We start from the raw sequence: 26,901 nt of genomic DNA, 5'->3' as shown, positions 1-26,901 counted from the left end.
ATATGTAAAGTAAAACAACGTTTATTAACATATTTCTACTATGATAGCACCTACAGACCAATCAGGGTCAGGGATTTAACACATAACATCAATCTAACAGCTTACTACAGTAAACTCTGCCATATCCGGCAGCCTCGGGACCAAATATTCAAATATTACTGATAGCTTAGAGGATCCCTCCTTTGCCATTACTAACCAGCGCTCCTGGGCCAGGCCAGGCAGTGCGAGGATCCCACCAGTTCGCAACTCTCAACGGCTCACCCAGTTTTTCTCCCTTTCCTAGTCCATGAGGGCCACTGCTGGACACGGGCAAGGCTGGGGCAAACCCACCTGCTGCTGATTGCAGGCACACAGAGATCCAGGCCAGCTCCTCACCACATCCCTTCTGTTTACAGGGGAATGCAGTGATGCTTGGCAAGAGTGGAGCCTTATGCCCCACCCACTGCAATTCCCCCTGTGGGGCCCTGCAAGAACTGTGCTCACCAGACCAAAGCTTCTGGCTGTGGCAGGGCTTTGCCTTCAACCCTGCCTGGTTCAGTGCAAGGAGGGGTTGGGGCCTTTGTGCTCCCTCAGCCTAGTACAGTTCAGCCCTCCCGGGACCCTGTCTTAGATGCCTCATGCCATGGGCCGGGGTCTGCACTACAGCAGCACTCCCCTCCCCAACGCCCTCAGCAGCCCGGCTCCTGGAGCACCGCCTCCACGAGCGCAGCCCGCCTGGTGGCTGTGCCAGTTATCTGAGAGTACCGGTTAAAAGAGAGTTTACTGTACCCTCTGATAACCACTCACAGCAGTCCCAAACTTACGCTGTTTATTTTTTTTTTAAACACACATAATACCACTTCTTCATCTGTCCAACCAGAGATAGCACATGCTGGTATAAAAGACGAAGATGAAAAGGCATCACAGCTACGGTAATTTATGAATTTTTTATACTCCATATGTATTACAGAAACATCCCGCAGCCAGAACAAAAGAAAGCCATGTCAGTAACAACTTTGGAAAAGTACTCTATTGTGTTCAACACGAGATAAATTAGCTAATCGTTCTAATATGCTGCCCTGCAAATGATGTTTTCTTTAAAATAAAAAAAAAAAAAAAAGACTGTTCTCTTTGTTTTTGTTTAAGATACAAACAGCAACCTAAACAATTCTTGTTTTGATCTTTATTTTTTTTTGTTCATTTTTTACCTTCAAAATTTCAAGTCTGGTTTTGCTGGAGAAGCTCTGGAAGGTCTCTGGGATGTTTACTATAAGCTGCAACACCTTAATTAAAGGACAAAGGTGTTGAATGTTTAACAAGGGTTTATTTTATCTAACAATTATTCAGTGAATTTAATCATGTCTTAACAAAAACAAAGTTTTAGAACAGTCTGGGTAGAAATCTCTTCCTCTCACAGTTGCTCAGCTTTCAACCTGATTGGCTCTTGGAGCACCACCCGTCTATGTGAAACCTAGATGTAGAAAATCATTGAAATTGAAATTCTATGCCGTCAACATTTTAATGGAATGGGGCATTCTGTCAATGACATAAAGGTATGTGTGTTAGTGAAGAAGAATTATCGCACCGTCCTGGAAAGGGAAACAGCCGAGCTGGCTTTTATATTCAAATTCGGCACATTAACACATGGTTTAAATCGTGATGGGAACTTTCTGAGTCACTATAGGGGCTCGTCTGCATACTTGGCTCAATCTAATTCTTGACCTTCCCCCCCACCCCTCCACTCTCTCATTTGCTCACCTTGATTATCTTTTTCTGATTTGTCCTCCTTGCTTACTGTTTTTGGTTCTCTGTGCCTTAAATATTGAGTCTGTTCTGGTCTGGCTATGGTCTGAAGAAGTGGGTCTGTCCCACGAAAGCTCACCTAATAAACTATATCATTGGTATACAGCGATGATACATTAAGGCAACACTTTAAAAAATATGTAAGAAGGTCAGATGATCTAACAAACCTTCTCATTTCTCATTCAGCTTCTAAATTGGACAACTAGCAGCGAACAATGGACAATGACAGTCAATACATTGCGATTAACTTGTCACCCACCTGTATTGGAAATAATCCAAAGTTCACAACTGTGTTTGACTCAAAGTTACACAGGACAACCAAAAGCTCAGGAAGCAAAGGAGATTGAGGGGGCTGGGGAGACAGCGAGATGTTGGGAACTGTTGATCAGAAATGACTCTCGTAAACTCGAGAGTCTAGTGGTCTGGAGTACAAGGGATCTGCCTAGGTTCTCACACCAAGGTAGCAAGCTTCTAGGTGAAAGACACACACAAGACCTGTTAATGTTTTAAAATTTTTTCTTTGCTACTTTTCGATCCTACTGTTAAGCTTAAACAATACTTTGATTTACAAAAGTCATCTGGTCCCTGTATTAACTGCAGGTTCCACTGTGAGTTTTCATTTCTGCAACATCTTATTCCCAGGCACTGACAAATGCATTATTGTTCTGCTCACACAGATTCAGAATGGAGCAGTAAACATAGTTTTCCTACTAGCCCATTGTTCAACCATATTACCTCCTCTAAGTGCTCATGCACTGATTGTCAACCTAGTTACCACCATGGACCACATATACAGTTCTGTGTGTTATGTGCGCCACAGTCACATGCTATATTCACACTCCCTGTACAGCCCAGAGGATGCTGCAAAGGCCACAGTGTGTTTAGAACCACTGTTCTAATGGCTCCCATTTCCCTATTGCATCAAACCTCTGAGGCATGGCTGCACTTTCAAGGCCCATCGTGATCTTTCCCCACCTGACCTGTCCTCTCTCTCATTCAGTACTGAAGTCAATTCCTACCTCCAATTTGCCCAGGAGACCAGCCTCTAATACCCATCTGATAAGTGTTCAAACAAAAATCTTTCTGCTCTCTCCCACTCACACTTGAGGTGTTCCCTCGTCAACAGCTGCAAAATTACTTCCTTTACGTCCCATCTTAAAGATTTCCTTTGCTATGATGCCTACAAAAAACTTAACAGTTAGACCAGCGGTGTGCTGAGAGAACAAACTATTAGGCTGACCAATCACGTCTACAAGAAAATACTGATTCTCCCATCTATCTATATCCATCTATGGAGTCTCTTGTGTTTAGATTATAAACTCTTCAGGAACAGCCTTTTTGTTATGTGTTTATACAGCATCTAGAACTTTGGGGTCCTGGTCCTGCTCTAAGGTGCTATGGTAACAAATAAAGCAGTGTTTGTTAATAAAGGTACCAAACTGAGTTGAACCTGCAGAGTCATGGCTGTTAGTGCATGAAGTACTCTAGTCAAGGGCCAGAGGTAAGAATGGCAGGATTTCACTGACGAGGAAAAGCAAGAGGCCTAAACAGCAGAGGGCAAACTCAGGAAGACTAAAAGAAGGGACAGAGCAGAGCTAGCTCTGTAACCGTGATCCACAGTCCCACAGAATATGGAAAATTAGAAAATATTAATGCTTACATAAATCTAAAGGGAAAATAAGTATTTCAGATACTTCCATCTATTAGCTGAGAATACTATTAAGATCCTAGGTCAGTGCTCAGAGAGGCAGAGTACAAAAATATGACTTTTTGACCTCCACATATGGTCTAAGTGCCAGCGATAAGTTTAAAAGTCACTAGTAGTCCTACTTATGACAGCTTCATTAATAAATAGATTAAGATGCACAGCTTTACCATTTAGATGGTGGCTGGTAGCATTAGCTGGCCTTTTGTTAATTTACAGGCGGCCTGGATTTCAGGAAGCTCCCAGCTGCATGGGAGAAGAGGTGCAGGGCTGAGCTCCTCCTCTGTGTGCTGATGAAATTAGCTCACGTGCTACTCTTGGCACACGTCAAGGGTTTCTGACCCCCGCCCTAGCTAATAATGCTGGCTCTGTCCTAGGGATTGAGCTTTCAAAGTCTTCTATATTAGAATATCTGTCTGAGTCTATTTAAGAACTCCTCCTAAATGGTAAGAGGCCTCCAAATTCAGAATGTAGCTTCTTCTTACCATAACTTAAAGCAAGTTAAGGGTTTGGTTGTGCCAAGACAATGGGATGGCTTCTCATAAAACAGAAAGGGAGAGCTGTGCTAAATAATCACCACATGGGGCCAGGAGGGGATATAGGATGGAGAGCAAGGATAGTTATACCATATAATGACCACAAGTGGGCAGTAAAGGGCCAGACATGGGGACCAGGACAACTATATCCCCATCAGGTCAGCAAGAGGCAAGGGTGGAGAAGGGACAGCTACCTACTACATATGGGGGTGTGGGGGGGCACTAGGATAGTCCTCTCACCCTGGGGCAGCCTGCATACTGAACTCCTCATCCCCATCCCTATCCCGGGACAATGATTCAAATGACACGTGCATTTTCATTTTATTTTCCAAAAACCAAAAATTGATTTAAGGACCTGAGCAACACTGGGTAAGCCTTCTGTAAGAGGCTATCAGTATTACAGAGAACTTTCATTCCTTAATGGGAAACTATTGGATTTAAGAAAATTAGAAATGAACAAGAAGCCTACTACGTCCCTGAACAGAAGCTTTTATGCAATTCTTGTAACACTTCTGGATTTATAAACTATGAACAGGTGGTGATACAACTGAAGTCATAATCCACTTTTACAGTCCAAGGTGCATATGCTGGGATAGACAGATCCCATGTAGGGCTCTGAGGAGTTAAGAGGCAATAATGAATCTGGGTAACTGCAGCAGGAGGAGCAGATTAAAAGCGGTGTAGCAGTTGAAGCAAGAAATGGAGCACAGATTGCAGGAGATCTGAATCTTTCTCCAAGGAAGACAGATGGAAGGCTGGGCCTGATAGGGGACTATAAAGTGCAGGTAAGGCCTCCAAGCAATTACTGGCAACTTCTAGAAGTAATAGGTCCTGCAAAGTCCTGCTCACTTGTGTCTTTGTGAACTGTTTAGATTATAGGCACTAGGTCTCAAAATGATTGGCACATAGACAAGAAGTAACCCAGGGTGGAAGATTTAGCATAAGGAGAGAATCCTGCCATTGTTACTTAACTTCCCACAGGGCCTTGGGGCTGGGACCTGGTAGAGAGGAAGTCCCAGGTTCTCCTATTACACCATGCTTAAGGGCAAAGACCCTGGGTGCAGCTGGGAGGCCCAAGCATTGTCAGCCTAGAGGTAGGAACAGAGACTTCTACTGCCTCCTGATAGCAAAACAAGCATATGCAGAATGGGTACAGTAACCACACGGCTACCCAGCCTCCAAGCACCCTATCAAATGCTCAATCAATATTACATAAAAATGTATTTTACATTTGAAGTGAAGTGTGATAGCCAATCCATTCAAGTAACACTACTGCTTAACAGATGGAAAGCAGAAACATATTTTAGCCTTTATAAACAAGGGAGAATTCAAGTCATGACACAACAGTCAATATTCCCTTCTCAAATGAAAGTTGCCACGAGTTCTTTCCTAACAATGAATTGTAAATGCAAAGGTCTTACTCAGTCTGTTCTGGTCTGGTCTGGCCTGGCTATGGTCTGAAGAAGTGGGTCTGTCCCACGAAAGCTAACCTAATCAACTATTTTTCTAGTCTTTAAAGTGCTACTTGACTGCTTTTTGCTTTGATAGTTAAGCACTGCATACTAGGGAAATTATTTTAAAGTGGTCCATGGGGAGAGGGGGGCAAAATGGTTTAAAGTGTCAGAAGCTAAAAACTTCTGAAACTGCAATACCCACCTGAGGAAGTGAAAAAACAGATCAACAGAGCCAGACGTGTGCCACGAAGCCTCTTACTACAGGACAAGCCCAAGAGAGAAACCAACAGAACACCACTAGCCATCACCTAGAGTCCTCGCTAAAACCTCTACAGAGCATCATCAGGGATTTACAACCCATCCTGGACAATGATCCCCTACTTTCACAGGCCTTGGGAGGCAGACCAGTCCTTGCCCACAGACAACCTGCCAACCTGAAGCAAATCCTAACCAGCAACAAAACACCACACCACAGTCACTCTAACTCAGGGACCCATCCATGCAACAAACCTCGTTGCCAGCTCTGCCCACGTATCTACACCAGCAACACCATTACAGGACCTAACCAGATCAGCCACACCATCGTGGGTTCATTCAGCTGTACATCTACCAATATAATTTGTGCCATCATGTGCCAGCAATGCCCCTCTGCTATATACATCGGACAAACTGGACAGTCTCAGTGGAAAAGAATAAACGCACACAAATCAGATATCAGAAATGGCAATATACAAAAACTCGTAGGAGAGCACTTCAATCTCCCGGGCCACACAGTAGCAGACTTAAAAGTAGCTATCCTACAGCAAAGAAATTTCAGGACCAGACTCCAAAGAGAAATTTCTGAGCTACAATTCAGCTGCAAATTCGACGCCCTCAGCTCAGGCTTAAACAAAGACTGCGAATGGCTGGCTAAATACAAAAGCAGCTTCCCCTCCCTTGGTGTTCACGCCTTCAGATCAACTGCTGGCATTAAGCCTCACCCTTGCTGACTGAGCTAACCTTGTTATCCCCACCCTTGCTCTGGCTTATTTATACCTGGCCCTGCAGATTTCCAAGACCAGCATCTGATGAAGTGAGTCTGTGCTCACGAAAGCTCATGCTCAAAACTTTTCTGTTAGTCTATAAGGTGCCACAGGACCCTTTGGTGCTGTTACAGAAGCTAAAAAGAGTTTATATAAAATGTATAACAGGTATACTCAAGCACCCCCACCAGCGATGGCAGAGCTGTATCAGAAAGGAAGGGGGTGAGAGGATTTCCCAGGCTTACCTAACAGCTATGCCAGCAACCACCCTCATGCACACCAGCAAAAGAGCTATTTTACCTGTGTAAGCTTCATATCTGGGAGGGAGCTTTGCTGGTACATATACAGCAGCAGCATAAGAACATAAGAATGGCCATACTGGGTCAGACCAAAGGTCCATCCAGCCCAGCATCCCATCTGCCGATGGTGGCCAATGCCAGGTGCCCCAGAGAAGGAGAACAGAAGACAATGATCAAGTGATTTGTCTCCTGCCATCCATCTCCTGCCCTTGTTCTGAAGGCTAGGGCACCATACTTTATCCCTGGCTAATAGCCATTCATGGACCTAACCTGCAAAAATGTATCAAGCTCTTTTTTAAACCCTAATAGAGTCCTGGCCTTCACAGCCTCCTCCAGCAAGGAGTTCCACAGGTTGACTGTGCGCTGTGTGAAGAAAAATTTCCTTTTATTAGTTTTGAACCTACTACCCATCAATTTCATTTGGTGTCCCCTAGTTCTTGTATTATGGGAAAAGGTAAATAATTTTTCTATATTCACTTTCTCCACACCATTCATGATTTTATATACCTCTATCATATCGCCCCTCAATCGCCTCTTTTCCAAACTGAAAAGTCCCAGTCTCTCTAGCCTCTCCCCATATGGGACCCGTTCCAAGCCCCTAATCATCTTAGTCGCCCTTTTCTGAACCTTTTCTAATGCCAATATATATTTTTTGAGGTGAGGAGACCACATTTGCATGCAGTACTCAAGATGTGGGCGTACCATAGTTTTATATAAGGGAAGTATGATATCTTTTGTCTTATCATCTATCCCTTTTTTTAATTATTCCTAACATTCTATTTGCTTTACTAACTGCCGCTGCACACTGCGTGGATGTCGTCAGAGAACTATCCACTATAACTCCAAGATCCCTTTCCTGATCTGTCGTAGCTAAATTTGACCCCATCATGTTGTACATGTAATTTGGGTTATTTTTTCCAACATGCATTACCTTACACTTACCCACATTAAATTTCATTTGCCATTTTGCTGCCCAATCACTCAGTTTGCTGAGATCTTTTTGTAGTTCTTCACAATCTGTTTTGGTTTTGACTGTCCTGAACAACTTGGTGTCATCTGCAAACTTTGCCACTTCACTGCTTACCTCATTTTCTAGATCATTGATGAACAAGTTGAACAGGATCGGTCCCAGGACTGACCCCTGGGGAACACCACTAGTTACCCTCCTCCATTGTGAAAATTTACCCTGTATTCCAACCCTGTGTTTTCTGTCAATGCATTTTCAGTCAAAACTAATCCTCAGAAATATCGGGAACCTCAAGTCTCATCTCTCCTGTGTTGCAGAATGACTGACGGATGATTATGAGCTCTGCTTGCCCTTATCAGAGAGGGAAGAGGTTTGCATCTTTAATAGAGAGGTTTTTTCCCCCCTTATGGTCTTAAATAAAAAGGTATCAACAAAAACTGCAGATAGTCTGAATAAAAAAAAAGTTTTCATTGAAAATCAGTTTCTCTTGCAGAGCTTCTCCACTGCCATAAACCTGCTAGTTTAGTCATCCACTGCTTTTGATTTGGGTTAAGGAGGCAAGACACGAATTTATATTGTATGACACACACACACACTCTCTCTCTAAGTATATTGCTCCAGAAAAATTGGCAAAAAATGTCTCTTTGCAGGTTGCTTTCATTTTTGCACACTACTCTGAAAAATACAAAATGTTAAGTATTAGTAATAGTCTTCTTAGGGATTCAGGAATGAATCCCATAAAATCTGCAATGAAACTCTATAGTACCAGGATACATTAATTAAGATAAGGAAACAGCACGCAAGATAACCAGTTAGACATAAGATTGTCAATTTATTTACTAAATTAGAGCCAGCTTTTATATACTACTGTATTTTGACTGAATTATTAGTATTATGAGTGTTATACTAGAACAACCACAAAAATTTAGAACAAAAGGAAAGTCATTACTGAACTGGTACATTACCAGTGATTGCTAATAACTGTTTATTTCTGAAGACAGATATATACTATTATGTGAAGCCACTGTATCAGGGAAGTACATTTTAGCTAGGACGACCATATCTCCCTGTCCCAAATATGGGCCAGGGATACATACAGTACAGGGGAGAGGTGGCTCCTCCCGGCTACACCAAGCCCCAGAGAAGTGGCAGCCACGGGCGCTCCCAGCCCCAAGCCCTGGGGAAGCAGCAGCCATGGGTTCTCCTGGCCCCAAGCCCTGGGGAAGCAGTAGTGCAGACGCTGCCGCCCCCACCCTCAGCCTCCAATGGCCTTAATACGGGACAATTTGTCCCTTTTAAGAAATAAGCAGGGGCACCTTTTTGGCATCCCAAATATGGGACTGTCCTGCCTAACATGGGATGGAGGGTCAGCCTAATTTTAGCAAACTTTTGCCAAGGTCAACGAATGAAGGACACTGGACTGTTCACTCTTTAAGCCATGGTAGTGAGCAATTATGATCAACTATAGAAAATTATTCAAAATATTATAGAGAAGATCCCAAAGGTGGAAAGGAAATTCACCTGGCAAGTGGGGGTGGCTCCCACTTAGTCAGTTCCTCCCAATAACTAGAAAATACAGTAGTGCCTCAATTTATGCGAGGGTTGTGTTCCCATGCACACTTGCACAACTGGAATTTTGTTTAAGTCAGGGGGTGGGGGCTTCCTCCCCTGGTGGAAAACACATTCTGCAGCCAAGGAAGCAACAGGAGTACCTGTTCCTAAGTCGGGGGGGGCGGGGGGGGCTGGGTAAGTCTGGTGGTGGGTTGGGGCCATAGGAGGGGACAGGGTGGTTAAGCCTGGAATGGGTTAGGGCTACAGTAGGGTTGGGGGTGGAGATGAGCCGGAGCCAAGCGTGGTAGGCACGGATGAACGGGGGTCAGGGGAGGTTCAGCTACAGCTATATGCAGGGGTGGTGTGCCAGGGCCATGCTCAGGTGGTGAGGGGGGGGTTGAGCTGGGCCAGGTGGGCTGAGCCAGAGCTGCGCATGAGGAGTGGTGAGCCAGAGCTGGAGGCGGGTGCAAGTGTGGGGGTGAGCCGGAGCCATGCGTGAGTGGTGAGCGGGGCTGGCGGGAGGGTTGAACGAGGGCCGCACATGGAGAGAGATTGTGTGTTGTGCTTAGCTCACATTAATGCAACTTAAAATCTCGCATTTGGAGGGTTTACTGTATCTAGTTTGCTACCAAGTAATTCTGTACGGTTAGGAAGGGGTGCGGAGGAAGGGGATACATGCATACTATCAAGACTTTTAAAGGCAGGTTCAAATAGTACTGCTGCAGACATGACACACTGGCTCCAAACTAACACATGCATCACTGGATCTGGAAGACAGCACAGAAAAAGCTCACTTACTTTCTAAATAATGTTAATTTCTTGTATTTGGTACAGAATTGAAGTTGCAATTTAATCAACAGAAACTCACAGTGAAGGTTAACCAGCTTCACCACCAACATCCTGTATACAATACATACTTCCCTCCTGCTAAGCCATCACACAAAAGCATTCTCTTAGCACTAATCTTACCCCATCCCCTACAATCAGAGAAGCAAGTATTACAGGCAGACCACCACCTTCTGAATGTTCTGTCCCTTGCACCACATAATTCTCCACAACCATTTAAATCCACATGTATAACTCAGGACACAGGATCAAGTCAATTGGACTGTGATCACTATCATAAAAGAGAGTATTACTACTTACAGGGAAAGCATGCCACCAATCAGTATGGTGTTTGTCACTAGGGTCCACAGAGTACACAGGACACCTGAACAGATGAACAGCTAGAATCTAGGAATGCAAACAATGAGGAATTCTATGCAACCATATACCGTGAACAAGCCTAAGAACGTCAAGAACACATTACAGCTTGGCTCTATGAACTGAAGCAGAGCTAGCATCCAATAAGCAACTGGTAATCAAGATTCCTGCACTGCTTTCTGTGACACTGATCTGGCATAACACCATGGCCAAATCATTTAATCTGAGTGCCTCATTTTACCCGGCTGTAAAGGGTCTTGTAACACTTCTCTCTCAGATACAGGATTAAATTAAATCAAACCAGATTAAATGTCTGAGAAATCCTTGAGATCTTTGGATGAAACCTGATAAAGAAATGTACATATTCTTCTTCTCTCTCATGGAAACTGACCTCTGGTTTCTGCCTAGATCCTCTGGAGAAGAAAGGTATCTCATCTGTCTAGGCTTGCTGTGGAACTGAACTACATAATCTGTCACTGTCCAATGACAAAGTACTTACCAAACTGTAATGGCAAGACATACATTGCCACTAAAGATCAATATTTCAAGCTTTGGACAGTTTGTTGTAATCTAAAAAATTCATTTATAGCAACAGAGCTTTTGGCAATCAATTTTTAAATAATTAAAGTAGAAAAAATTAAAATTTAAGAAAGAAAACTTTTTGAACAAATGCCTATGATAATGACAGATGGGAAAGACTCAGAGCTACAGTTAACTTGTGTGAGAAAATCATGCATTTAAAACTTTCCATAACAGTTTTTATATGCAGAAGGAAGCAAGGGAAATTCCATGCAACTGGATAAGCCAATATTTGCACTCTCTTTTTAAAGCATGCATTATGGTATTTGAGAGTAATAAATACAAATTTCTGCAGACTTCCTCAACGTCAAGAATGAACTTTACCATTGATGTTTGTCACCCATCCTCCTGTCCTCAATTCCCAGGTCTTTGTTTGTTTCTTCCTCCAACTATATCTTTTATATATTAGGATTCTCACCAACAGCCATAGTCTATACCACAGGAACACCACTCCTGGAACTCCTCCTTGCAACAAAGCCCATTGCCAGCTTCGTCCATATCTCTTTTCTGGAGATGCCACCACTGGACCTAACCAGGTTACTCACAGAACCACGGGCACATTCTCATGATCCTCAACTAACATCATATGTCCCATCACGTGCCAACAATGCCCAGATGCTTTGTATATTGGACAGACTTCAAAACACTCTCAGACAAAGAATTAATGGGCACAAAACAGACAAAAACACTCCTGATCAACAAACCTGTTAGCTGGCATTTTAATGGAGTGGGCCACTCTGTTAATGACTTAAGAGTCTGTGCGTTATTGAAGAGGAATTTTCACAACACTCTTGAAAGAGAGGCTGCTAAACTCTTTTATATTCAAATTTGACACATTAACACGTGGTTTGAATAGGATGGGAATTTTCTGGGACACTATAGGGGCTCATTTGCATACTTGGCTTAATCCATTCCTTGACTCCCCCACACCCCTTCTGCCCCTCTACTCTCTGATTTGCTCATCTTGATAATTTTTTTTCTGATTTGTCCGCCTTGATTCCTCTTTTTTGTTCTCTGTTCCTTAAATATCGAGTCTGTTCTGGTATGGCTGAAGAAGTGGGTTTGTCCCATGAAAGCTCACCTAATAAATATTTTGTTAGTCTTTGAAGTGCTACTTGACTGCTTTTTTGTTTTGATACATTTTACACTGTATGCTCTTTTGCAGCAGGAGCTGAAAATTACTTTTGTACAATGCTAGTATTGTATTGGGGCCCCAACTTCACTGACACCCTTCAACACTACCACAAAATAACTCTTAGAAAACCAAGGTTCTTAATTCAGACACCCCTACTAAAAGGCCAACAAACCAAGGATCCCTTAAAGTCTAGCCAAAGTTTTGAAACCTAGGTGCCTAAGTTAGATTCCAAATCTTATATTAGGTACCTGAACACAAATAACCTGTTTTTTAACCCCCAGAAGTGATGATCATTCATAAATCTCACTGAAATTCTGCTGGGATATACAAATGCTCAGCATCTTTGAGAAGAAACCTGAACTGTTTAAATCTGAATTTGTGGGCCCAACTTTAGCCATTCAGGTTTGAAATTTTTGGTTTCCATCCCTGACAACAATTGAGCAATGCTTGAGGGTACTGAATAAGTAACTTTACCAAGGCACCCTTTACAGTAATATCACAATATTGGTTAAATCATTCTTATGAAGTGAAATATACTTTCAATCTACAGTGATATGGAAGTGGCTGAAATTCTAAAACAAGCATGAGAGTCTGAGGTAGCCAAAAAGCTGGTTTTGCTTGGGAACATGCCTCTTAAGACATGCAAACTAAAACTTATGGCTAGGTAGTTCAAGCTGGTTCTCTCTAGCAGAGTTGTTTTTTTTGGGGGGGGGAGGGGCGGGGGGCGGCAGGGGAATGGGTTAAGCTATTGTGAGGCAAAAGAAGCACTAAGAAATTCCTGTTAAGGTGACTTCTAATGCCAGCAGTTGCTCTGGTAGCCACTAAGGAAAATTAAGATATTTATTTTGGGTTTGAAGGTCAACAAAGTCCCAGAACATCTGCCAGCTCAGCATCTACTCCTGTTGATAGACATACGTACAACCTAAACTGAATATACACACACCACACACACAGGACCCAGTTTAGTAAAGCACTTCTGCACATTTTACTTGGACAATAGGACCATGGATATGCCTGGTGTTAACCATGTGTGTAAAGAGCTTGTTAAATCATGGTTCCTTCTGGGAAAAGCTTTCAAGGATAAACATTCCACCCTGCTCTTGGCCAGGCATCACCTAAGATCAGCCATTGTTGGCCACGGTCAGAGGGAGTAGCAGGTATGACTCTGAACTTGAGCATACACAGCACTGAAGGGTCTTGTAAGCAGCAAGACTCCCGTTCTAAAGATAGCAAGGCAGAGAGATTGAGCAGTCAGCTACACTGGAGGCTGAAAAGCTAAATTCCATCTCCTGCAGCTGAAAAAACTAACAGATTGGTTGGAAACTACACTACACTTGAAAAACATGGAGAGTAGACTACAGAACGCTCCAATTTTGTATGTAATGGACACCATGCACAAATAAAAGTTGAAACAAAAAACCTACAAGAAATTAAATGTGTTGTGTTTCAAGTTTAGTCAAACCACAAAAAAGAAAAATTAGCACTTCACTCTTGCATTACTAAAGGAGTTGCAAAACCGGATATCAACAAAATACCAAGCTCTTTCAGCTCTCCTGCAAGCTTTCTGAACTTCCTCCCGCAAAGTGCATCAACACAAGTGCCTTTTCTTTCTCTCACTTGCTAAAGCTTAACTACCCTACTAAGCCTCCCCCTGATTACACACAGCAACAGGCCTGCCTACCAATATATAAAAAGGTAGCAATCGCTAGTACATGCAGTATTTGCAGCTTCAAATGAGATTTCTAAGTGTATAAAATAATCTAGTGAGCAGCCTTGACTGCGGCCAGTCTCATCAACAACATTTCATTATGTTCACAGTTCAGTGGCATAATCTACTCTCAAACGCACTGAATGTCCAATGGTCAGCTGAATTCTTAACACACAAACAAAAGGTGTGACACTCACTCCAGCTTTGAGGAAGCAGAAATAAGAAGGGGAAGATTTCAGCCAAGGAAATTCAAATCATAAAAAAAACTGGAACTGAGACCCAGGGCACCCAGCAGAGGATCCCTCCACTGGCAGGAGGCAGGAATCACTGGAGCCTGGCAGTCAACACACACAATTTACACAGGTACAGGGGCATGATCAAAAGCTCTGCTTTTTGAGTAGGATAAATGCACACAATCACTGGAAAGAAATATCTAGGTTGCTCAAAATTCAAATCCTCTAAATACTCATAAATGCATTACAGAAAAAGTCTAACCATTGTTTCCATTTTAACTTGTTGCTGAGTGAGTTTAAATTTGGTTATCCAGACGTCTGACTAACGATTAGGGCACTCAGTATCTGAATGATCAAATCCAAAGTACGTACACTGAAATGTACACTTCTTAATCTTGGAGCAAAACAAAAAGTATATTAAGCTCCCATGTGACAACTCTTTGGTTAGTTATACTAGGAAAATACTCAAATCAATAAATCCTACTAGTTTCAGTATGGTCAGAATTTTACAGAGAGCAAGCGAGCGAGGGAGGCTATTGATAAAACACACACACTCTACAGCACCTGAGCATCACAGCTATTGCTGACCTAACCCCTGGCGTAGATGCAGTTAGATCCAAGGAAGAATGCTACTAGCTACTGTCATTAATGGGGGTGGTGGTCCTACAACAGTGGAAAAAACCCTCCCGTCGTAGTAATCTGTATGTACAGCAGCACAGCTACACCATCATAGCTACATCACAGTAACAGAGCCACAGTTGTGCTTGCTGATTTAACAACAACATTCTATCTGGATATAAATGGTGCTTAATGTTTAGTTATTCATGCATTTTATCCTCCACCTCTCATCCTGATCGTGAATGGTGTGCAGATTAAACAAGTTTGAGGTTTGGGGTCCTTAAGGAATCTCAAAACTACTGAATTTGAAAAGCAACTATATGTGAAAGTGAAAATTATGACAATATCTTGCAACATCAGAAGTCAGCTTACATTTTAATTTAAGATCTAGTTAGAAATGCCCTGAAAAACACATTTAATGCAACCATCACATTTTAAAAGGTCCTGTAATTATCAGTTCAAATTTGAATACATTTCTTTAACTCAGAACCAGGGCTGTCCCTGGGGAGGGAAGGGAGAAGAACCTGGGGGGACCCCCCCCCCAATCCCATGATGCAGTCCTTATCCACCATCCTGACTACTGGGGATTTCCTGGGACAGCGCCCAGTGGCTGCAACAGGGGTGGGAGGAGGGGCCTCTGTGGGGTGGGCTTAGCCTCAAAGACCAGATCAGGGCAAGCTATGGGGTCAAAGGGTCCCCACGCTTGAGCTATCCTACAGCTCTAACGATCGGCTGTCTCTCACAGAGAACATAGAACCAGGAGTTGCTGCAGCTATTCCAAATGGGAAGTTTTAGCTGTGGGGGAGGTAATCAGCTTTCCACTTTCCTATCACAACTGCATCTTATCGGTAGCACACATTAGAATGTATTTTAACAGTTTGGAGCTACATTCTGGGGAGACGAGATATTCATTACCTTTTGCTCTAGACTATAAGAAAATAGGCTAGTAAATTCCATTTGCCTATCAAGTAATCAGATTAAATTAATGCTAGCTACCTACAATATTTGAGTGTGGCTCTATTCTGCGTATGACAAATGAAAGATTGGTGCCTCTTCTAGAATTTATGTAATCGAGTAACTACTCTGAGAAGAATAAAACAAAACCTAAACAAATTAGGTCGCACAACTCAAAAAAAAGAAAAAAAAAAGGATTTGACCAGTGCCAGTGACTGACAACAGGTTCCATTTGTGAGAAGGAGGGAGCTAGTCATTCTGAATCCCAAATCACAAGATGGGTCTCACCATGGGAAGAAATCAAAACATTCCTATTCACCTATTAAAATGCCCAAAGAGTAAAAGAAACAAAGACAATAGTGAAGGATGTATTTCAAACAAGAAAAGTCACAAGGGCCTGGAATGTGCATCTGACATTTGAAGACAAAGGCAAATGCTCTGGAGGTCAAACACAGTAATAACAGAGAGGTAGCCCATGTTAGTCTGTATTCTAACAAAACAAAACAGCAAAAATGTAGCACTTTAAAGACTAACAAAATGATTTATTTGGTGATGAGCTTTCATGGGACAGACCCACTTCATCAGATCAATAGCATTTCCAGTACAGACTGACATCTGTAAGTACAGTCTGTACTGGAAATGCTATTGATCCGATGAAGTGGATCTGTCCCACGAAAGCTCATCACTGAACAAATCGTTTTGTTAGTCTTGAAAGTGCTATACTTTGAGGGAGACAACTGCTTTGCAGCAATGAATAGGATATCTGAATCATTTGGGGCAAACATCCATCACTAAAACCATTATATACAATAAACCTTTGAATTTGAGGGGGTTGTGTGTCTGCAACCCCCACGTAACTCAAATTTTCATCTAAGTAGAGGGGACATAGGAACTGGACTACAGCCTGGTTCCCAGCTCTCTGGGCTTGCAGGAGCCAGGAAACTGTCCAGCCCTCCAGGTCTGGTCAGTTTCCTGACTCCCACAGTGGCAGGCAGCCAGGAACCAGGAGGAAGCCTGGTTTCCATCTCCCCTCTACTTGCAGAGAGGGAAAACTGACCAGGGCAGCAACCTTGGTCAGGCTCCTGGCACCAGCCAGTGGAGGAAAACCTGAAACCAAGGGCAGCCGCTGCCCTCCACTCCTTGAAGCCAGGAAACTAACCATGGTTGCTGCCCTCTTCAGTTTCCCAGCTCTGCAAGCGGAATGGAGCCAGGAGCCAGGCTACCACCTGGTTCCCAGCTCCCCGCCACTCTGGGGACCAGGAAACCGCTCCCATCAGAGGCAGAAGTCGCATTAACCCGAGACAAGCACAATTTGGTTGCATGTATGTCGAGAATTTAGTGTATACCCAATAACATAAAACAAATAATTTATTTATTAAGGTATAGAAGTTAATGGTCTGTTTTTCTGTCACTATTGTTACATACACAATGATTGTCTAGGAAGACAGGTCCACAACTGTATTTACATTTAGAACTACCTATTTGTAAAGCAGCTACGTAGATTCTTTTTCAAGTTTTAAAGATTTTTTTTTTAAAAAGTTAAATCAAGTGTTTACATCCACCAATTGCTAAACCAGCGGCGGGGGGGGCGTGTCTTCTGACATAAATGCATAATAATACATTTTTCTTATATTTGTGGCTTTTCCTCCCCCAAATACACTCTCACTGCTTGTAGTCATTTCTACTAAAAACTAAATACTATTTACCTACACTACAAGAAGGAACCTAAAGGACTGGTTCTCATATCCATGTGCCTACCAGCTCCTCCCTCCCCTTCTCAGTTGCAGCTTCACTAAAGGAAAGCACTGCACGCACATAGCTGAGAAAAAAATACACTGCTAGGTGGCCAAATATTTGCTCTATCATTCACTATGCCACTTACTTTATAAGATATTTGGCTTGAATTTAAGTTGCATCCATTGAACTCATCCTTGCATTCTGAAAGTTCACACAAGGGAGCTTTATGCTGCCACAGATAAACCGTATAAGCCGTAAATCATGACGGTGCATGAATTAGGATTTTTTTTTTGCTTTGCTAAGCATGATGCTGCCAGAGTGCTCAGACAGGAATGAGTACGTACCATAATTCATGCTCTAGAGTCCGTTAGTGAAATTACAGTATTAGAATGTTGTATTTTAACGTATTTATAATACTAAAGGATGAGACACATTCTGAACAGCTAATTATCCTGTATTGCAGCCACTGCTGGGAATTTCCATTAGCCAATTAGAAATTCCAGAGTTAAGTAAAAGAGATAGGACACTTTTTACACATACTTTTGTACCTATCTGGCTTAAGACCACCACCACATTTATTCGACAACTGTTAAGCAATTGATTTCTCTCACTTTATTCTTACTAGTTCCTCAGTTTTTAGAAGAAAAAACAAGGCAAACCCAAACCAATACACACAAGCTGCCATATTTGATATACCACAAAAGTAGCCGTTTATAGCGTGACAAATACTCCGAGATCAGACCTTGTTCCAACGTGCACCCATTGAACATCAGGACAGGATGAAAGTACTCTTTATTCTGATTTCTCCCACAGATGCTTCTGGAAGAGCAGAGGCAGTTCTAACTACCACTGATACAAGTTTGACTTTTTGAAATCAGTTTCAGATGTTTTGTGTATGTCCATCTATAAAAAGCTTGCTCCCACAAAGGAGATAACTGTTTCCACTCCCATAGCCACCCAACATTTCCAAATGGGATATCCTCAAAAGCCAAGTTTTCCAGGGTTCCAATTCAGTAAAGCACTTAAGCACGCCGGGAATCTGACTGAAATCATTGGGAACACTTAAAGAAAATGCTTAAGTGCTTTGTTGAACCAGGGATCAGATCAGGACAAACTGCTGTGTGTTGCTCTTTAAGACTTCAAAATTATCCTCATCTGCCATACAAATATTTTATAGATTACTATCTAAAATTCCTCCAAGCTGCATGGCTGTTTAGAGGCTATTAAGCCCTGTGCAGGGGCTCAAGGCTACAACACGTGCGGGGGGGGGGGGGGGGGGTGTTGTGTTGGTAGGAGACACACGACACCTTTCCCCAAGCCCCGAAGCTCCTGTGTGTGGCGGGAAAGAATCTCCTCCCCATGCTGGCCACAGCAGAGCTGACGATGGTAGGAGAGGTGTGTCTTCCCGCCCAACCCAGCAGGGAGCAGCCACTGCTGATGGGAGAGGGGCCCCTCTTTGCTGGGTCCAGCAGGTAGTCTCAGCCAGCAGGGAAGGGGTCAGCAGAGCAGGTGCAGCTCTGAGGCAAGGGGACTGCAAGACTCCATTCACTGCCTTCCCTTCACCCTGCAGGTGATACCAGCATGTGACATGGAACCTGTGGCAGCTTCCAAGGCACAGAGCAGTGCCCAGTACAGGCAGACACCAGGCAGCCTAGCCCACCTTAATGCCGCTGAACAGGAGCCACCCAGGTAAGCCCAAGCCTTTACTCCCTGCCCCCACTCTGGGCACCCCCTCCAATCTGAGCTACCTCTTGCACTCCACGCCCCTCATTCCCAGGCCCACACCAGAGCCTTCACCCAGCCCTCTGCTTCATTCTGTGAATTGAATCTCCAAGTGAGAGCCTGAAGCCCACTCCAAACCTCTGATCCCTAGCCCCATCCCAAAGCCAGCAGCCCTAACCCTTGTACTCCTTCCCCCGTCCCAGGCCTGAGCCCTCTTCCACACACACAACCTGCTGGCTCCAAATCCCACCACGTGCATTTTGTGATGTGCAGCAACATAAAGGTGATGTGATGCACATAATAAAATTCAGTACACTCAGGAAGGAATACTGATTAAAACCTCAAGACATTTTAAATACAAAGCTTGCAGCTCTTTCAGAGGTTAGTTCATTTAAATCCAGAAAGGACTATTGTGATATTTTAATCTGAGTTCCTACGTACTACAGACCACTGGATTTTGTTGGGCCCAAAAATTTTTAAATGAACTTTCTGGTTTAAACAGACTTGTTTTTACTTGTTTAAGTTCCATTTTCTAAAGCTTAGAGGCACAGTACTTATTTTTGTCCACTCCTTCCCATGAGGCTGTTGAACTTATTCATACTGCAGGCAATAGTGTCTTAACTATACTTACTACTGGAACGAACTTATGGGCATTACTTATGATGAAATGTCTCCTCTTGTACACTACAGCTGTTCCAAGAGGCAATCAGCTCTCATACAGGTTGAATCTCTCTCATCCAGCACCCTCAGGACCTGACCAGCGACAAGAGAATTTGCCAGATCACAGGAGCTCAATCTTTGCTAGCACATTACCATCACTTCCACTGCTTACTGGGCTCTCAGAAGACATTGGGGCAAATTACAGCTAAATAACAGCAAAAAACACAGAGAGCGAGGACTGGTGGCTGGAAACAAACTTTATGGGACCACAGGAAATGTGGCCACAGCCACGATAAATTGTCATCCGGCTAACTACAATTATGCCGGATTACAGATGTTGACAACTGAGAGCATTCCGGATTAGAGAGGTTCAACCTGTATCTAAAAATACTGGTCCTCTATACCCTATCTCAATTTAACTTGGAAGCCAGTTTATGCACTAGAAGCTGAAGACTCCCCTCCCACTCCCATATTACTCAAGAGAAATTCTGAACACAGAATTAACTTTACAGCCTTACCTAGACTGGTTGGTTTTATCAGTTCATCCAGCAAGTCGTAAAAAGGTAATTTCTGAAGCTTTATGTCTGGATGGACAGGGTGGAGTGCGGATGTTAGGTGAGGAAGTTCCAGTTCATGTTTAGGTCCCAGAAGAGAAACAGGAAGCAATGGTGACGTTGCAGGGTGGCCATCGTAAGTGAGCTGTGGAATGGTAGATGGAGACAAAGTTGCTGGCATGGAAGTTGAGTGTACACTGGGGAGAGACAAGTCTGCCGGTGTCATGATTTTCTGAGGAAACCTCCGCCTATAGAGTTCTTTAATTTTCATTTGGACAGCAGGACTGCAGCCAGCTTTTAACAAATGCAGTGCTTTTGTGAGAAGTTCGTGTTTGCGTCCGTGCTTGTTCCGCCCTGCGTATCCCAGAAGTACTTGCAGCTCAGACACTCTAAGGCTCATAACCATTTGCTTGAAGACAAACAAAATTAATAAATATTAGTATGACAGTTAAAACCTCTGCAACATTAGTACTTCTGTTAATCTTTTTGATCAAAGCCTATTTATAACCTGACATTTCCATCCCATCCTTGACAATCTAAAACATCATAAAACATATTATTGTTTAGTGAGTACTAGCATCATCTAGATGTAGAAAACTGGTAAAAGTTTTTGTCCTTTAAAGGTCCTGAACTAAGGGTGATTCAAGATCATCATGGCAGGAGTGAAAATTTTAGGAGAAAGCAGACCAGCTTCAAAGAAAGATTGGGATGGAAGCAGGTAATCTGTAAAGTTAGATACCAGTATATAATTCACAAATTTAATCTTTTCTTTCTCTTAATTATACGTTTCAGTAAATGCAGTTATGGTCAAATACTTTGGGTTCCTTTAACATGACCAGAATTTTCACGAGTACTTGGAGTGAAGGGCACAAGTTTTAACACACTATTTTGAATTTGCCTATGTTACATAGAAATTTAGAGTACTATTTCTCAACAAAAAGCTAGCAAAGAGCATAAACCCAATCACAAAGAATGAGAAAAAACCATCTCCAAAATTCAGAGCTCATTAACTGACAAGTACTAACTATCGCAGTGGATTATACTAGTAAGGTAACTTCCACAAACTTTGTAGTGCAGTGGTTCCCAAGTTTTTCTGCATCACAACTCCCTTTCGATTTTTGAGAAACCGTCACACCCGCCCCCAACCTCTTCTTTACCTCATCCAACCCCCCCCTTTAACAAAAAATTCAATTTGTAATGTAAAATAAATGCACAAGCTTGATAGAAAAATGTTACTTAAAATTAAAAATAAGCACAAATAATTTTTCTTGACTTCTGGTTTCCTGGTGCAGCCCCAGCTGGCCAGCTGCCTGAGCACCATGCCAGCCTCCAGAGCTGCCCACACTAGCCACCCACCCACCTGAGACCTGCCTGCCAGCTGCCTGAGCCCCACACTGCTGGGGTCAGCTGCCTGCCCACCAGCCAGCCACAGGCCAGCCACCCAAGCCCCACTCTGCTGGGGTCAGCTGCCTGAGCCCCACAAATCCCACAAGCTGGCTGGCTGCCCGAGCCCCACAAGCCCTGTGAGCCGCCCACCTGAGCCCCTCTGCTGCCCTCCTCCAAAGCCAGGCACCCTCAGCCCCCCATCTAACCCCACCCTCCTCCTCCTCCTCTCCTCCAACACATACTCACTCTCATTTTCAGAAGGCAGCCGGCTGCACGTGGGTCTTTGCCGGCTGCCTGCTTTTTATAGCAGCTGCACCAGGTCACCCTCGTAAAATGGCAGGGGCTGAGAGCTGGAAGCAAAGGCCGATCTCTCCTCAGGTGGGGAGAATGATGCTGGGGGCTGGGTCATCTCACACTGCCCTGGAATTTCTTCACACCCCCCAGTTTGGGAAACCATGTTGTAGTGTATTCAGTACAGATATTTGGAAGGATGTTGTATTTTCCCACAATGTACTTGATTCCTAGTCCTAGGGTTTTACACAGCCGTTTATCACAACAACATGTTGAGCACAGTTAAAATACACTAAAGTTTGAAATTACTAAATTAGTCAATGAATTTCTTTTAACCATCTGTTTCTTTTGTCACCAGTTTCTCACGTCTTTCCCCACTTTTGCTGGTCAGTTTTCAACTCCCATGTCAGTCCTACCTCTTCCCCAAAGCCCGCAACAGACAGAGCTCAAATGAAGGGACAGATAGCCCAGTTGTTTGAGCACTGGCTTGCTAAACCCAGGGTTGTGAGCTCAATCTTTGAGGCGGCTATTTATGGATCTGGGGCAAATACATTAAAAAAATATATCTGTCAGGGATGGTGATAAGCCCTGCTGTGGGGGCAGGGGACTGGACTCAATCTCTCATGCTGCCTTCTGGCTCTATGAGATAGGAAAGCAAAACAACTCTCTCTATACATAGCTTATATACCACAAACCTGAAAAAAGTAAATACTATAGTTTTTAAAATGTATTCTGTTTAAGTGGCTCCTCTAAACAAGAGCGAATAACAACTTTAAAAAACAACATACATGTATGGTCTAGGCCATTTAAGTGTTCTGAATGATGTATCACCTTGATTTGTTGCAGCTTCCATTTTATCTTAGCCACTAATACCAGAAACATTGCCTGGTACCAGCTTAGTTTTTCCAAGTGGGCGTTTTTACATGCAAATTAAAACCTCCAGTTAGGCAGATAAAGCAAGAACCACAAAAGCCAAAGCATCTAAAAATGTTTAAGTTTGGTGACAATGACATTTTAAAAACAGGCATGACAGAACTTAAATCAAGTGGCAAAGAGGAACTCTAGAGTGTGCATTTGGGGAAGACAGAGGAAAGGAAATAGCAGCAGGTTTCAAAAATATTTAGAAGAGGTTTTATGCCTGAGTTTCATTTAGCATTGATAGAGAATCAAATTCACAGCTGTGAAAAATGCAAACTGAAATCTGATTTCTTCTGTGAAATCTGGCTACTGTGGAGGACAGCCAGGGCACAGGGTGCCCCAGGCATCAGCTCCTATCGTGGGATGGGCTCCAGCTGCTAGTCCCAGCCCAGGGTGAGGGGGGACAGGACTTCCTTTTCTCCTACAGAGGCCATTTCCAGTACCAGGTCAGGGAATCTTGCACATCTGAAGGAGGCTCTATGGCCCCAACAGCCAGTCCCCAATCTGGCTGCAGGAAAACAACACATTCCCCACACACATACACACCCTGAGACCCTCAATTCTATTTTGCTACTGGCACTGATGCTGACTTGACAGCTTGGATCCAGCCAGCAGCCACTGATCTCTGGCTGCCCACCTCTGAAGGCAGTACCCATGCAAGCAACAGTAAAGGCGGCAATCCCAAACTTTTCCCCTCTCCCTCCTCTGCCTCTTTTGGTTCAGGACAGCCACAATTATAACACCATGAAATTTCAGACTTAAACATGTGAAACCGTGAAATTGACCATTGAAAAATCCTATGACCCTGAAATTGACCAAAATGAACCATGAATTTGGTCGTGCCCTAGGCACTGGCTGAACTACAGTACTATGAGTTTTTCAGATGTCAGTTCCCATCTAAAATTAGCAACTAACTTCTAATTTTCCTTTTCACACACAAAGCATTATACATAAACTTCTCTCCATTTCTGATGGTTTCCTCTGGTCCCCTTACTCTTGTATAGTTTCACCTTCTGTTTCCAAAGATGGCCTGCTGAATGAAACCAATGACAAATCTAGATTGCTTCACTGCTCTTAGGGAACGGAGAGGACCTTTATACACTAAGTCAAACTGAAAATCCTCTGCACATACAGTACTTCCCTACAACATTAACAGAAACAAAGTCCTGAACAAGACTCTGGTCAGAGGAGGATCAGACAAAGTGACACCACTAGTAGGGATTTGCCTGCAGGGGAATTTTGGAAAGGCAAGGGATCATGGGAGATCAAAAGTCCACAATCCCAAAATGACCCCTTGTATTCTTCTATGGATTTTTCTAACACACAGCCTTTATTATTCAGTATTTCTAGTATCAACTTACTATGATAAATTTCAAAATAATACGAACTGGGCCTAAAATAAACTGCTATTTTTGCAGACAGTGGCATCAGGCTTTTGAGTTTTGCTGGCATGGAACCTGCTGTGGAGCCCAGTCCTTCGCACCATTTGCTGCTTAGTATGTTACAAAATTTAAGATTCCATTTAACGAAAGACGTTGCCACTTGTGGCTGTGAAAATACTTGATATAAAACGAGTATAAAATGTTTTGATATATTCCCTAACTCTTCAAACTACCAAAACAATAGTTCTGATATGCATACAACTTCACTCAATGAGTTAACTCGAACTCAAAATAAGCCATTGTTACAGCTCTCATTACTCGTTGTTTTAACAGTGATATACTTATCCCACAAACCCAACCAACCAATCTTCCCCATCTTCATAGATGTCATGAGTCTGAAATGTTCCCTAAACAGCTGTTAAAACCTCTAGTTTCCTGCATGAAACCTACTACAGTGTGGGTAGGTGTTGTCAATATAAAAGTCTGTAGTGAACTAAAAACTGAAGGAATATAACATGTCTGCTACTATACTAATGTAATTCATTTTCATATTTAAATACCTTATTTTAATTTAAATAAAGATGACAGAACTTCTGTATTTCTATTAACATAAGAATGACCATTTTGAGTCAGATCCAAGGTCCATCTAACCCAGTGGCTAGAGACAGATACTTCAGATGGAACAAACAGAACCAGTAATCAAGTGATCCACCTCCCGCCATCCTGTCCCACCTTCAGAAAGCCAGAGGTTTAGGGGTGCCCAGACTACCTGACTCCAACAGACAAAGACAATCCAAGCACCATGCTTCAGAAATTAGGGCTAGCTCGGTACGCAGTACTTGTGAAGCTAATACATATACCCTTTTCTAGCAAAAGGATATTTCTTTATATAAGGTGTACTTAAATAGAGCAGATGAGATTTCACACGAGAGGGTGTCTTAGAGCATTTCAGTGGCTTACAATAGATAACAGAGGGAAAGGGATATTTAAGTACATCTGAGATCCTGAAATACAACTTTAAATTTTCTTTGTGTTTAAAGAAACTCATCCGTTAAGATCAAAGATTTAAACAACTACTATAGCCAGTGGCTAGAATACTCCATAATTCTGCAGTTCTCGTTTCTTCAAGATTCAGTTCTTGGAAACATTGGGGAAAGCCAGCGTGGCTAAGGAAGTTTTTCAACTAGAGAAATACCCTATGAATAGGCATTTCCCCCTTAAAAATCTGTAGTACATACTGATGTGGTGAAAGCATGAATCCATAGCACAAAAAAAATTCACCAGCCAAAATAAACAACATTCTTCACTGACTTATCTTGAAATGCCTGTACTTGAAAAGTTGATTTGTGAAAGAATAGATTTTTCAGGTGTTTCCTTGCTCACTTGTGGTTTTATAATGTTTTCACATTTCACTGATTTCTTAAAAGTTTCCTCCCTCTCTGTTCTAGCATGAGAGCTACAAAAGAATATGGGTCTTCACTAATGCCATCTCTACACTGGTGCCCCACTAACATAGCTATCATTTAGGGGTGTGAAGAGGTCCGAGCCCTGACCAACACAAATGTGCTGGCAGAATTTCCTAGTGCTTCCAAAACTGTGCTTTTCCTGGAAGATAGGGGGATGGAATAAACTATGCCAGAAAACCTCAGCTTTGCCAGCATGAACTGTATCCACACTAGGAGCCCTTTATCAATGCAGTATACCAGTATTCCTTTACCACAAAAGAACTGCTAGTGCAGCCCTGGTCAAACGATATTGAGGAAACACTGGCCAAATCTCAAGAGCATGCAAAACAATCTGAAATAAATAAATATACAAACTGATGTCTCCAGCCTCATCTACATTGCCTTTGTAGCCGTATCAGCAAAACATTTCAAAGTTCCTTTAGACAGCCACATTTGACATAGTAAATAGCTGCTTACACTCTGCTTTATGATGAGTCAAAAAATGAAAAGGTCTTAGACAGGTGAAGTGCTGCTCAAAGTGAATTATCAGTGTAAGATGAAAAACAAGCATGAGAGGAAAGTATATTTATTTTGACTCAGTCATGGCCTTCTACTACTAAAAGGCTGGATCTAATTTGTAAATATAAATCTGACATTTCTTGTTTGTCTACATAATGCAAACATGTGCTCTTGTGTAATAGTGCAGAGCATTAGTCAAAGGAAAATTAACTTATGTAATATATATATATATCTTTCCCTGGTCTTCCAGACCTCTGTCTCATCGCTCATTTTAAGACACAGATGCACTGATGCTCTTAAGCCAGTCATTTAATTTCTCTCTCTCAAAGTGAGCGATGCACAGACTAAAACACTCTGAAAAAGAGAACTCTACAAGTAATGACTTCTTTGTTTCAGTCTTCATGAAGAAGGCCAATGCAGAAATACCAAACATAATATATGCTAGTGGGAAGGAGGAAGGTTTAGAGGATAAAATACATAAAGAACAAGTTAAAAATTACTTAGAAAAGTTAGATGCCTTCAAATCACCAGAGCCTGATGA

The 26,901-nt window shown here is 42.7% G+C and overlaps 1 protein-coding gene across 2 annotated transcripts in view; it reads right to left on the bottom strand.

The window, feature by feature from the left end:
- The window catches only part of PIAS1 (protein inhibitor of activated STAT 1), a 92,628-nt gene that overhangs the window by 31,905 nt on the left and 33,822 nt on the right, over positions 1-26,901 (bottom strand). For both annotated transcript variants that reach the window (XM_075006753.1, XM_075006754.1), the window contains exon 2: positions 20,384-20,828. In XM_075006753.1, the coding sequence (XP_074862854.1) occupies positions 20,384-20,828 (445 nt within the window). The remainder of the gene's footprint in view (positions 1-20,383; positions 20,829-26,901) is intronic.

This window comes from Carettochelys insculpta, chromosome 12, assembly GCF_033958435.1.
Source record: "Carettochelys insculpta isolate YL-2023 chromosome 12, ASM3395843v1, whole genome shotgun sequence".
Taxonomy (NCBI): Eukaryota; Metazoa; Chordata; order Testudines; family Carettochelyidae; genus Carettochelys; species Carettochelys insculpta.
The sequence above is the reverse complement of the archived record's forward strand: the minus strand, read 5'-3'. Positions and strand labels throughout refer to the sequence as shown.